The 12,736-nt window shown below is 41.7% G+C and overlaps 1 protein-coding gene across 1 annotated transcript in view; it reads left to right on the top strand.

Moving 5' to 3' along the window:
- The window catches only part of DPP4 (dipeptidyl peptidase 4), a 156,327-nt gene that overhangs the window by 76,476 nt on the left and 67,115 nt on the right, over positions 1-12,736 (top strand). The window contains exons 8-10 of the mRNA XM_089660038.1: positions 2,319-2,391; positions 4,043-4,163; positions 8,785-8,945. Of these exons, the coding sequence (XP_089516164.1) occupies positions 2,319-2,391; positions 4,043-4,163; positions 8,785-8,945 (355 nt within the window). The remainder of the gene's footprint in view (positions 1-2,318; positions 2,392-4,042; positions 4,164-8,784; positions 8,946-12,736) is intronic.

Here is a 12,736-nt window from a genome sequence, read left to right as displayed (position 1 = left end):
AAATCTCTCCTCCTCTCCAGAAGACTCCTGGGATATACGACATTATTCTCCTAGGCAAAAAAACAGGGAGTAAGTGAATAAACGTAAACAAATAGTTTAGAACCAGTAAATCTGATTATACGTTCCTATCTATGTATGCTAGCAGCATAAGGATTAAAAATAGTCAATGTTGATTAAGAGAGTGAAGTTCCACTTTAAGAATGTGTGCAACGTTCTGGTTATGTATAGGCACTTTTTTTCTACTGCCCCTCGTCTGCCTGTGTTCCTGATCCTCCCATACTGCCATTTTAAAACAGAACACCATTGCTTACCGACTTCTACTTCATGGATTCCTGCCCACTTTAATGCCCCCCTACCCAGGAGCACCTACTCATCAATTGCTCTAGTCAGAGCTTACACAGGGTTTATGACTGTCTGGCCACCCCTAGTGAGAGAGCTGAGCAGTCGCTAAGCATAAGCCCCGAGTAGCCTTATGTAAACCTTTGAATACCTTCGATTACCCAGATTATCCTTTCTGTCCATACTGCCAATGTGTGACTGCACAACCTTTCTCCTGAAAATGGCTTCTTCATGCTGTGTGCTCATTCCTATAGGCAAGTTGTACTCATGGTAGCGTCTGTTTTTACTAAAGGACTTCTGAAAAACCTTGTTGGGTTTTCATACTATTTACATTTTTTTGTGAATGAGTAAGTTTACATACACGTAGGGGGGGCACCAGTATTTGGGGAAGCAGTCCCCTGCCCAAAGACCCCAACAACCACCAGGCTGGGGTTGTGGGTAAGAGGCCCTTGTTCACATCAACATTGGGACAAGTTGTTTTCTCAGGTGGGTCCCCCCCATACAAGGTACCCCAGCATTTTGATGGATATGTCCTGGTATGGCTTAGGATTATGCCTCCCACACACTTTTCTGGCCAGCTAGGCTGCATGCACGGATAAGGGTCTGGTATAGATCTGGGGGGGGTGCACTTTTTTCTTTCATTTTTTTTTATGTGGGGTCCCCCCTTTAAAACACAAAAGGCCTGGTATGGAATATGGGGGAACCATGCACAGCTTTTTTTTGTAGGGTCCTATTTAAAATTCATACCAGACCTGAAGGGCCTGGTATAAATTTTGGGGAGGGGGATATTGTTTTCCTGCCTCTTTGTTTACATTCACCTGTCAGCTGACAGCAGAATGTGCCAAGCAGGGATGGCTCACAGGTTGCTATGACAAAGACGGGTGCCAGCTCCCTAACAACCAGCAGCCCTGAGCAGGAACCTGCCACATAGTAGTAGTAGTAGTAGCAGTAGTAATTCCACAGCTAAATGTTTAAATTCCCACCGCATCTAAAGATTTGCTCGGCCGAACACCCATTTATTTGACTGTGTGCACATCTCCATACTTGTACACAGTGCTGAGGTTTCCCTCATGTTATTTCCTCTTCTGGTTGAATGTTTTTAGCCTATTGTGTTTGGTTGTTTCCTCTGATGGTTGAATGTTCCTTAAAATGGTTGTAAAGGCTGAAGGCTTTTTACCTTTTTGCACTCTATTCGTGAAGGTAAAAAACCTTCTGTGTGCTGCTCCCCCCACAGCCCCCCTAATACTTACCGGAGCTGGTTCTTCATCCAATACTGTGCACGGGAGCCTCAGCTGTCCTGGGACTACCTCTCCTCATTGGCTCCCGCTGCTGTCAATCACAGCCAGTGAGCCAATGAGGTGAGAACAGGGCCAAGCCACAGCTCTGTGTCTTATGCAGAGCAAGCACTCTCCACTTCCCCCTATAGCAAGTGGCTTGATATTGGGGAACCTGGTCAAGGGAGAGGAACCAAAAAGAGGAGGATTGGAGCTTTTTTTTATTTTTAAAAGCCGAACCTTTAATACTGCTCTAACTCTTATGGTCTTTAACTCTGTATGGCTATATAGCTATTGAAGAACCTTTGCCCATTTCGCCTGCCTAGTCCTTGGAGAACTAATGGACGACAACACATGGGAACATTGACTTTTGAAGGAGAAACAAATCTAATTTAAGGGTTACTTTTATCCTGAATTTGCTCCCCTAAATAATGTATATCTATTTCTAACAGGATCTGTCTTTTATCTTATTTTATTATCAAGATTTCCATAACAATTTACAGGAGTAACAGATGATAATCACCCCATACCATAAAGACAAAACAAGAGGCCATAAAGTGTTAATTGCTGTGGTTACATGTGCGACATCACATTAACGTTTTGAAAAATGGGCTTTCACCGTCACTTACAAAGATTGCATGGTAGGGCATATTCCACATTCAGAACGTCATCACTCAACCAGCACCTTCCTGTTTTCTTTTCCAGATCGCTTATCACTGGAAATGAACTACCTCAAGGGATTCAGTATATGACATGGTCTCCTGTTGGCCATAAACTAGTAAGTCCATTCCCCAGTTACTCATTCTGCATATGAACTCCCATATCTGAGACAAGCTATATAACTAAGCTGTGATTGAGAGTCTAATGTACTAACCGAGTTCAAAGGTTAAAACTGTACAGATGTAGTTTAGGCACACTTATGCAGCTGAGCTTTCACAAACTCTTATGGATATTTTTCAACAAAATACAGGCGTAAGATTTAACAAATTATTGTAAATTATGGTTGTCTTGGGGCAATAAAAAGCTTATTTAACAAAAAAAAATACACTGTGACAATTTTCACTTGGTTGAAAAAATCTCCTTGGAGTTTAGTTATTAAATAAATCTCTTAAGCATTTGCACAGCCATCATGACTAATCTCCGTAATCTGTCTAAAATCCTGTATGTATTTCCTATGATTGTCAGCTCCATCTAGTGGCCATAATGTAGTATTTTCCTGAAATACCACTATTGTGAAACTACTTCAATATAGCCACTATATGGAGCTGATGATCACGGGAAATACAACAGTAGTCACATTACAGGGATTACTCACGATGCCTGTGCTAATGCTTAGGCAGATTAATAAATAGACTCCAAGTAGATTTCTCAACCAGTTGAAAGTTTTCTGTGTTTGAAGTCCTAGCTAACCAGTCTAGAAGTGATTATGATCAGTTGGGCAGGTGTCATCACTTTTGTTTCCCTGCAGATCAGCTTGATAAGCACTACTGCAGTTCCCTTTTCTCCCTTCCCCTTCCCTAATCATAGAGTCTACATTGCAAGCTTGGCCAAGCTAACCTGGTGTATTTGCCCTGCTCTTTCACTCTATTTGTCCCTACATATGTAAATGCCTTCTTAAAATGTATCTAAACTCAAGAACAAACATGTAATATATTGCAGTTTAGCGGTCCTTAGACATAGTGACTGCATTAGTTTTCTTTTTTTTCAGGCTTTTTCCTTTATTTTTACTTTGTGATTCTGCCACTAACACACTTCATGTTCTGGGGTGAAGGCGCAGAATTGTCACCCTGAAACAGGAAGTATTTTCCAACTACAGGCTACCTCCCCATCTCCTCCTCTACATAACATATGGTGCTCTGTAGTCCATAGAGAGAACAATTCTAACTGATGAAAGTCTAGCACAAGCAGATAGCAAACAAAACTATCCATTCACAAGATGTTTGGCAGGATCTGGTAACTTTTTTGCACTTAACAAACAGATATAACAAAACTCTTTCAGGGGGGACATATTTAACATACCCAAAGGGAGTGATTAAAGGGTCACTCAAGGCAAAACATTTTTTTTTCATTTTGTCCCCATTGGAAGATCTCCCCTCTATTCATGTTCTGATGTCAACCCAAATTTTTGAATTTTCTTTTACTTTAACTTTCGATGATAAAAAGGACAAATAGTGAGGGTGAATGTCCCTCTTGGGGCCACAGACAGCAATAAAAACGGACAGGCTGAATGAAAAAACATGTGCAAGTGATGGTGGAGATCATAAAAGGTAGCATAGGGGAGTTTGGCAATGGTCACAAAGAACTAAAAATGGAACAAACTAGTGGAATTTGACAAATTCTGTCAAACAATTCTCTTTTTCCTACAGCAAACGTGATGCCACATTATTCTCTTATCTTGTAAGTTGCTTATGTGTATTTCACAATCCTAGGTATATGTTTGGGAAAACAACATTTACATAAGGAATGCTCCAGAGGAGCAGAGTGTCCAAATTACTACCAATGGAGAGGAAAACCGGATCTTAAACGGCATACCAGATTGGGTGTATGAAGGTAATAATTATTCTTATCATTATTATTCTCCAGGTTCAAATACGTGAAAAGTGTTGGAAGCTTTAGACAACACCCAAAGATTAGACCAATATGTACAGGCACTTTTAACCATTTGCCTACCAAGCACTTTTACCCCCTTTCTGCCCAGACCAATTTTCAGCTTTCAGTGCTCATACTTTGAATGACAATTGAATGGTCGTACCCAAACACTGTACCCAAACTAAATTTTTAGAATTTTTTGAGACAAATATAGCTGACGTGATAATGCCAGAAGCAGTCTCCGATGCATAGGCCTGGTTGGGAGGGACATTGTGGACAATGAACACTGGAGTCTTTCCTAACTCCTCTTCTGCAGCATACCCAACATTTTTTCTGGCGTCTTCTTCCTGATTCTGTGGGTGGAATGTTTTCTGGAAAATGATGCTCATAAAGTCAGCTCACACAATCAGAGCAAATGTTTTCTGGGGGTTGTGATCTTTGCTGGTAGATCAGGGCAGTGATAATTTCTTCTATATATTTGAGGAAGGTGGTGGGTCTTTCTGTTGACTTTTGATAGATGACAAATACATTGTAAATGGCCAAATGGAAAAAATAAATTGCAACTTTTTTGCACCAGAAGAGGGACTTTGTTGTTGACAAATGGGGCTGTAGCATCTGGTCATTTAAATCCCCCCCCCCCCCATGAACCAATTATAATCGTGGATACATTCAGGTTTTTGGATGGGACAGAGTCTTCCATGAATTTCCACCGAGGTGTCATTGTGGATGGTGGACAGGACTTAAACATCTCTCTTATCCCTTCACTTCATGGCCAACACTTCCTTGTTTCTTAGACTTGCGGATTCCTCCTTTTGTAGTCTTCTGGTTACTAAACTTTGCGGGAAGCCCTTCCTATTTTTTTGGGTGGTACCGCAGGCTAAGGTTTTCTCACGGTACAGATGCTGGAAAAGGGGGAGACTGGTATAATGGTTATCAAGGTCAGGGGTGGACTGACAACTCATGGGGGCCCCCGGGCAATAGGGGATCATAGGGCCCCTGTGTCCTTGCCCAAACTCAAAAAAGCCTATGAAAAAAGGTACCAGGGGCATCTCATGGGGCCCCCTACTGACCCCGGGCCCTCGGGCAGTGCCCGAGTTTCGAAATGGTCAGTCCGCCCCTGATCAAGGTAAATATGATAACCTTTTTGGAACCATGGGAATGCCAGGTCCCAAACAATTTTGCCACTTGTGCCAATGTAGGTCGGGCACTCAGGGGGCTGGAGCTGGGATTTTTTGCCTTCGTACACATGGAATACATGCAGATATCCTGTAGCCATTTCGCAGAGGTTGTTCAACTTCAATCCATACCTGGCCCTTTTACTGGGGATGTATTGCTTGAATCCCAGCCTACCAGTGAAGTGGACAAGGGATTCATCCACACAAATGTGTTGTTCAGGGACATAAAGTTCTGCAAATCTCTTAGCAAAAGAATTTATTAGGGGGCGGATTTTGTATAACTTGTCATAGTTGGGATGATCTCTGGGAGGGCACTGTGAGTTGTCATTGAAATGCAGGAGTCGCATGATCAGATCATAGGGTGAGCGGGACATTACAGCAGAATAGATGGGCATATGATGGATGGGGTTGGTGGACCAGTAGGCATGCAGTTGTTTTTTGGTTTTTTTTGTAAGCCCCATGTTAAACATAAGGCCCAAAAACAATTTTAACTCCTCCACTGTGAGACGTCTCCATAGAAAAAGACGGGCGTAGGATGTACTGGGATTATTATCAATATACTGCTGACCAAAAAGGTTTGTCTGGTCTGCAATGTATTGCAGTAAATTGGCAGGGAAAAACAAAATAAAAAAAATCAATTTCAGAAAAAGTTTCAGTATTGGTCTGCACACCTGGCTGTGCAGTGAAAGGTGGGATTGAAGCTGATCCTGAGCTGGAAGGCAGCCATAGTGGGTTTGCCAGGACATCAGGAAGATATGTTTGGGCCTTAATTCTTGGGGTCTGCTGGGATATTCCAGTGCTGGTACTGGGCCTTTCATCCTGGGGTCTAGCGCTATTGGTGTCTGCTGATTGACCATTGGGGTATATGGCACTGCTTGTGGTTGCCTGTTCTTTAGAGCACCATATCCTTTTAGGACGGACTGCGTGCTCCTCCAATTCGGTCACTGACTCAAGACTTTCTACTGGCTCGTATTCTGAATCGGATGGTGAGAGCTCCCCGCTGCTCTCATCCGACATGCTGAGGATTTTGAGCGCCTCCTCACTAGTAAAATATTTTTTGGACATTGCGGCTCTGGTGATTGTGGCTGTATGAGAGGTAAACTGCTGATGGGTGGCTATGATGGGTACACTGCAGATCGGCGGCAGTTGTTTCAACTCTGTGACAAGTACACTGATTATGGTGCACTGATGGCTGTGGTGACAGGTACACCGATGGGCTGCACTGATGAATACACTGACAGGTACACTGATGGATGCACTGATGGGCTGCACTGACAGGTACACTGACAAGTATACTGATGGGCTGCACTGACAGGATCCACTGATGTGCTGTGCACTGATGGGCTGCACTGACAGATGCACTGATGGGCTGTGTAGCGATGGGCTGCACTGACAGATGCACTGATGGCAGCATACTGATGGGCTGCACTGAAAGATCCACTGATGGCGGCACTGACAGATCCACTGATGGGCTGTGTACTGATGGGCTGCACTGACAGATGCATTGATGGGGTGCACTGATGGGGTGCACTGACAGATGCACTGATGGGGTGCACTGACAGATCCACTGATGGCGGCACTTACAGATCCACTGATGGTAGCATTGACAGATCCACTGGTGGCATCGACAGGGACTCTTTATTAGGGGCAATGTGGTGCACAGTAGTGAAAGGGTTTGAAAAACTCACTGTTCCTAGGTTCTCCTCCTCACACAAGATCGGTGTGTGAGGAGGAGAAGATAGTAGCAGTGATCACCAGGGGCGGACTGACAACTCATGGGGCCCCCGGGCAATAGGGGATCATGGGGCCCCTGTGTCCTTGCCCAAACTCAAAAAAGCCTATGAAAAAGGTACCAGGGGCATCTCATGGGGCCCCCTACTGACCCCGGGCCCTCGGGCAGTGCCCGAGTTTCCAAATGGTCAGTCCGCCCCTGGTGATTACTGTGTGTAAACCCTTACATATACCCAGGAAAGTGACTGACCTCAGGCGATACACAGAGATTAAACAAATCCTCCTACATAAGTTGTACCTGTTTATCTGCAGTCTTCTCTTCTCTAGATACGTGCTGCAAGTGCTGAATAAACTTTGTCAGAGCTCATAAAAAAAGGGGTCAAAAAGCCGAAGTTAAACTCTGCAGAGCTTAGTGAGGGGAGTTATGAAATGAATGGAGGAAAGAGACATACACCTCCCTCCACACAGCTCACAGGAACAGAGTTGAGGCTGTAAATCAGCTGGAGGTCCCTCGCCTGTCATCATTTTTCTCTTGGTGTCAGGAAAACTTGTCAGAAGTGACTCATGCTGATAACAGAGGAACAAAGCAGCAGACATAAATTACACTTAGTGCTCCTAATTGAGACAACTACACACTATAGAGGGATGTGCTTTGTTCATATTTCATGTCTGCAGTTTACAACCACATTAATAGCCCTGTTAACTATCTTCATAAAATAATTTCTTGCTGTATTTTCTGTCTTCCTGTAACATCATCTAGGAGCTCCCAAAGCTCTCAGTTTTTCTTCACTTCTGTTTGTTTAGAATGAACAGTGCATTTTAGGGCATTGCTCTATTCACTGCAAACCCCATAGTACTCAATCTCTGATACATCTTGAAAATGAACAAGGGAGGGTGACTATGTTCCAAAATACAGTGGGATCATAAAGAACAAACTTAGTCACCTTCTAACAAGACATTGGATCACAGCAGCAAAAAAAAAAAAAGGTATATGAAGGAGTCTGAATGCAATAAAAGGTACTTTATGAGTCAGGCAAAATACTTGAATACATTTTTTTTCTTTTTTTTTTTTAAATCAGAGTTTAGTGTCACTTTAACTTTTGCCATCAAATTTTAGAAAATCCCATTACATGTTTATGTGTTCCCATGCACACGGGATAACTATTTTTTTATATATATATTTCTTACTTTTTCGTATGTTTCATAGAAGAATATGTTATGGCAGACTGCAGGCATTTCTGAACAAATTCTGAGTGAGTCTGTTTAGCTAGAAAGGCTTAGGACAGGTTCAACCTACAATGATGAGTTTTTAACCCTTTGTTAGGACAGACAGTGTTCACATTTAGTTTACAACTGATAATGTGATCTGCCAGCTCAACACAGACAACCCCTCATAAATTATACTAAGTAGGATTTTTCAGTCCTGGGCCAATCAGAAAGAACATCTAAATGGTAAGCAGCAATTTTTATTCATGTATTTTTTTAAGGGCTGGTTCACATTAGGAATCGCACAGTAATACACTGTGTATTCCTGTACGATACACATGCATCTGTAGCAAAGCGTTTTACTAAATGTAGAACTGCTTAAATGAAGGAAGGAAAAGCATAAAACATAATTGTGAAGAATATAACTATTAATTTTCAACAAAATAATATATTTTCTTTTCTTTTTGCAGAGGAAATGTTTAGCACTAATTATGCTTTATGGTGGTCGCCGAATGCAACATTTTTGACATATGTAGAGTTTAATGATTCAGGCGTGCCAATAATAGAATATTCATTCTATGGGGATGATTCAGAACACTATCCACAGACTATTCATATTCCATATCCTAAGGTATGTCAGTAGTTACCTGGCTATCATGCTGTTCCAGTTGTTCACTAATGTTTGAATCACTGATATCTATTCCATGATTTACACAATGTAGAAAGCTTATTTAAAGAGCAACTACAATGTTTTGGGTCAATATTATCGATTTTTTTATTTTTTAGTTTAACAGTTTTTAAATTGTTATTTTTTAAATATCTATAAGTAAGAGCTAAAATAGTTAAATGTACTGCTGGCTGGACAGATGTCTGCACAATATTATTATGCAATTTTCCACATTTACTTGACTAAATCTAGAAATTTAAATGAAATGAAGTCCTGACTATAGTAAATAAAGAAAGATAATATGTAAAAAGCACACTATATTTCCTTTAAATTGGATTTATTTGTGATATCTTTTTAAACCCAAAGTCATAGAATTATCATCAAAAACATACAAATTCACACAGTGGTGGCCAGGAAAGAACGGTTAGACCGATAATGGCAAGCCAAGATATTCTGCCAGGGAATGTTGGCACACGCCTCCTCTATTACTTTTGAAAAGGAGTGTTAAAACATTCGGCATATGTTTAAAGCATCTATACCGTGTGCTTAGAGGCAAATAGGCAAGACATGTCACTACCCAGAATCCTCTGCAGCAGCAGAGATACCATATGTTGTGCAATTCTGCAACAGCTCTTGAGCTAGCTTAGGGCATGTAAATAAAGACACTTTATTGGCATTTTCATTTTGCTAAATTCATTAAGTCTTCATGGCCAACTTTTATAAGCATATATATATTGGGACAAGTAGAAGTTACTGCTCATTGAATGAAAACGTTGGATGTTCTATTATCCTAAATGCATCACCAAGCAGCTAGGTTCACAGAAACTAACAGTATGATGGTCAATATTAAACATTGAAAACCTCTTCTTTAAAATTTTGTCTGTGAAGGTTCTCATTTATAGGTCATGTTATATCTAGAGATTGTTACATTCAGCTGGACGTGTTCTGTAATGTTAAAGACATTTTGTAGCTTGGCCAAGCTCAACTAGCTGGTAGAGAGATCTCATCACTGGTTGCTTGGCTATAGTTGACCTTTTGAAACCCTTCTGTACAAAACACGTGAGCTCTTCTTTATTCTTTTTTTTTGTTTGTTTTTTTTTTTTTGGCATTTTCAATAAAGAGTATATTTAGTGGAAACTAGTCACATTCAACCAGACTTGTTCTGCAATGTTGAAGACATTTTGGTTGTCCAAGTCTTTTCTTCAGTTCCTTTAAGTGTTCAGAAAATACCCCAGCATGTACAGTATCTCACAGAAGTGAGTACACCCCTCAAATTTTTGTTAATATTTTATTCTATCTTTCCATGTGACAACACTGAAGAAATGACACTTTGCTGCAATGTAAAGTAGTGAGTGTACAGCTTGTATAACAGTGTAAATTTGCTGTCCCCTCAACATAACTCAACACACAGCCATTAATGTCTAAACCGCTGGCAACAAAAGTGAGTACACCTCTAAGTGAAAATGTCCAAATTGGGCCCAAAGCATCAATATTTTGTGTGGCCACCATTATTTTCCAGCACTGCCTTAACCCTCTTGGGCATGGAGTTCACCAGAGCTTCACAGGTTGCCACTGGAGTCCTCTTCCACTCCTCCATGACGACATCATGGAGCTGGTGGATGTTAGAGACCTTGCGCTTCTTCACCTTCTGTTTGAGGATGCCCCACAGATGCTCAATAGGGTTTAGGTCTGGAGACATGCTTGGCCACTCCATCACCTTTAGCCTCAGCTTCTCTAGCACGGCAGTGGTCATCTTGGAGGTATGTTTGGGGTCGTTATATTGCAATACTGCCCTACGGCCCAGTCTCTGAAGGAAGGGGATCATGCTTTGCTTCAGTATGTCACAGTACATGTTGGCATTCATGGTACCCTCAATGAACTGTAGCTCCCCAGTGCTGGAAGCACTCATGCAGCCCCAGACCATGACACTCCCACCACCATGCTTGACTGTAAGCAAGACACACTTGTCTTTGTACTCCTCACCTGGTTGCCACCACACATGCTTGACACCATCTGAACCAAATCAGTTGATCTTGGTCTCATCAGACCACAGGACATGGTTCCAGTAATCCATGTCCTTAGTCTGCTTGTCTTCAGCAAACTGAGGGCTTTCTTGTGCATCATCTTTAGAAGAGGCTTCCTTCTGGGATGACAGCCATGCAGACCAATTTGATGCAGTGTGCGGCATATGGTCTGATCACTGACAGGCTGACCCCCCACCCCTTCAACCTCTGCAGCAATGCTGGCAGCACTCATATGTCTATTTCCCAAAGACAACCTCTGGATATGATGCATAACATGTGCACTAAACCTTTTTGGTCGACCATGGTGAGGCCCGTTCTGAGTGGAACCTGTCCTGTTAAACCACTGTATGGTCTTGACCACTGTGCTGCAGCTCAGTTTCAGGGTCTTGGCAATCTTCTTATAGCCTAAGCCATCTCTATGTAAAGCAACAATTCTTTTTTTCAGATCCTCAGAGAGCTCTTTGCCATGAGGTGTCATGTTGAACTTCCAGTGACCAGTATGAGAGAGTGAGAGCGATAACACCAAATGTAATACACCTGCTCCCCAATCACACCTGAGACCTTGTAACACTAACGAGTCACATGACACTGGGGAGGGAAAATGGCTAATTGGGCCCAATTTGGACATTTTCACTTAGGGGTGTACTCACTTTTGGTACCAGCGGTTTAGACATTAATGGCTGTGTGTTGAGTTATTTTGAAGGGACAGCAAATTAACACTGTTATACAAGCTGTACACTCACTACTTTACATTGTAGCAAAGTGTCATTTCTTCAGTGTTTTCACATGAAAAGATAGAATAAAATATTAACAATTTGAGGGGTGGACTCACTTCTGTGAGATACTGTATATTCACACAGGTAAAATGAACACCTTGATCTACTGATACCTGCCTTTCCATGGTGACTAGATCAAGGTGTTGGTGCTACCTGTGTGGATATAAATACAGAGCTGTTTTCCTGGCACTCATTAGAACTGAAGAAGTGGTTTGGACAACCAATGAAATGTCTTCACCATTACAGAACAAGATCCAGTTGACTGTAACTAGCTACTTCTAGATATACTGTTTATTGAAGATGCAAAAAAGAGGGAACAAGAGAGTATGCGTTTTAGACAGAAGTGTTCCTAAAGGTCAACTATGATTGCTGAGATATCTCCACCAGAAATCACATTTTCACCAAGCTGCCTTGGCCAAATTGTATTGTGGCAGTATAACACATGGGAATTAAATAAACCTGGCCATACTATAGACATCTTGAATTTCTAGCTTTTTTTTATCCATGATTCTTGATTTCCCACATTTTTCAGCCTTGCAACATCTAAATTTCAACACTCCTGGTAGTTATGAAAGCTTGCTGCCCTCTATAACCTACTGCTCTTCCTACTGGCCCAGTACTATGATGGGCATTCCCACTGAACAATAGAAATGTGTAGGAGGTAAAATGCTGTGAGAGGGCGTCTAAAGATGGTCTTCTTGGTTCCTGAATTGTTGTACTGTAGCCTGTTCACTATCATTGCATCACTGAACAAATTACTTTAAGCAAATAGTCCAATGGCAGCAAAGTGACACCTTCATTGTGGCCTTATAGGAGGGACTGGATTCCAAAACTTTTACAGAGAAATTGTTTTACTAGAGTCCCTCAAAAATAAGAGATCCTGTGATTTAACCCGTTATTGCCAATCCAAAAATTACAGTTTTAGTGGAATTAGTTGAAGGGGTACCAACACAAA

This window comes from Staurois parvus, unplaced genomic scaffold (assembly GCF_062004578.1).
Source record: "Staurois parvus isolate SC_StPar_1 unplaced genomic scaffold, SC_StPar_1.0 ptg000031l, whole genome shotgun sequence".
Lineage (NCBI taxonomy): Eukaryota > Metazoa > Chordata > Amphibia > Anura > Ranidae > Staurois > Staurois parvus.
This window is presented reverse-complemented; position numbering and strand designations above follow the sequence as displayed.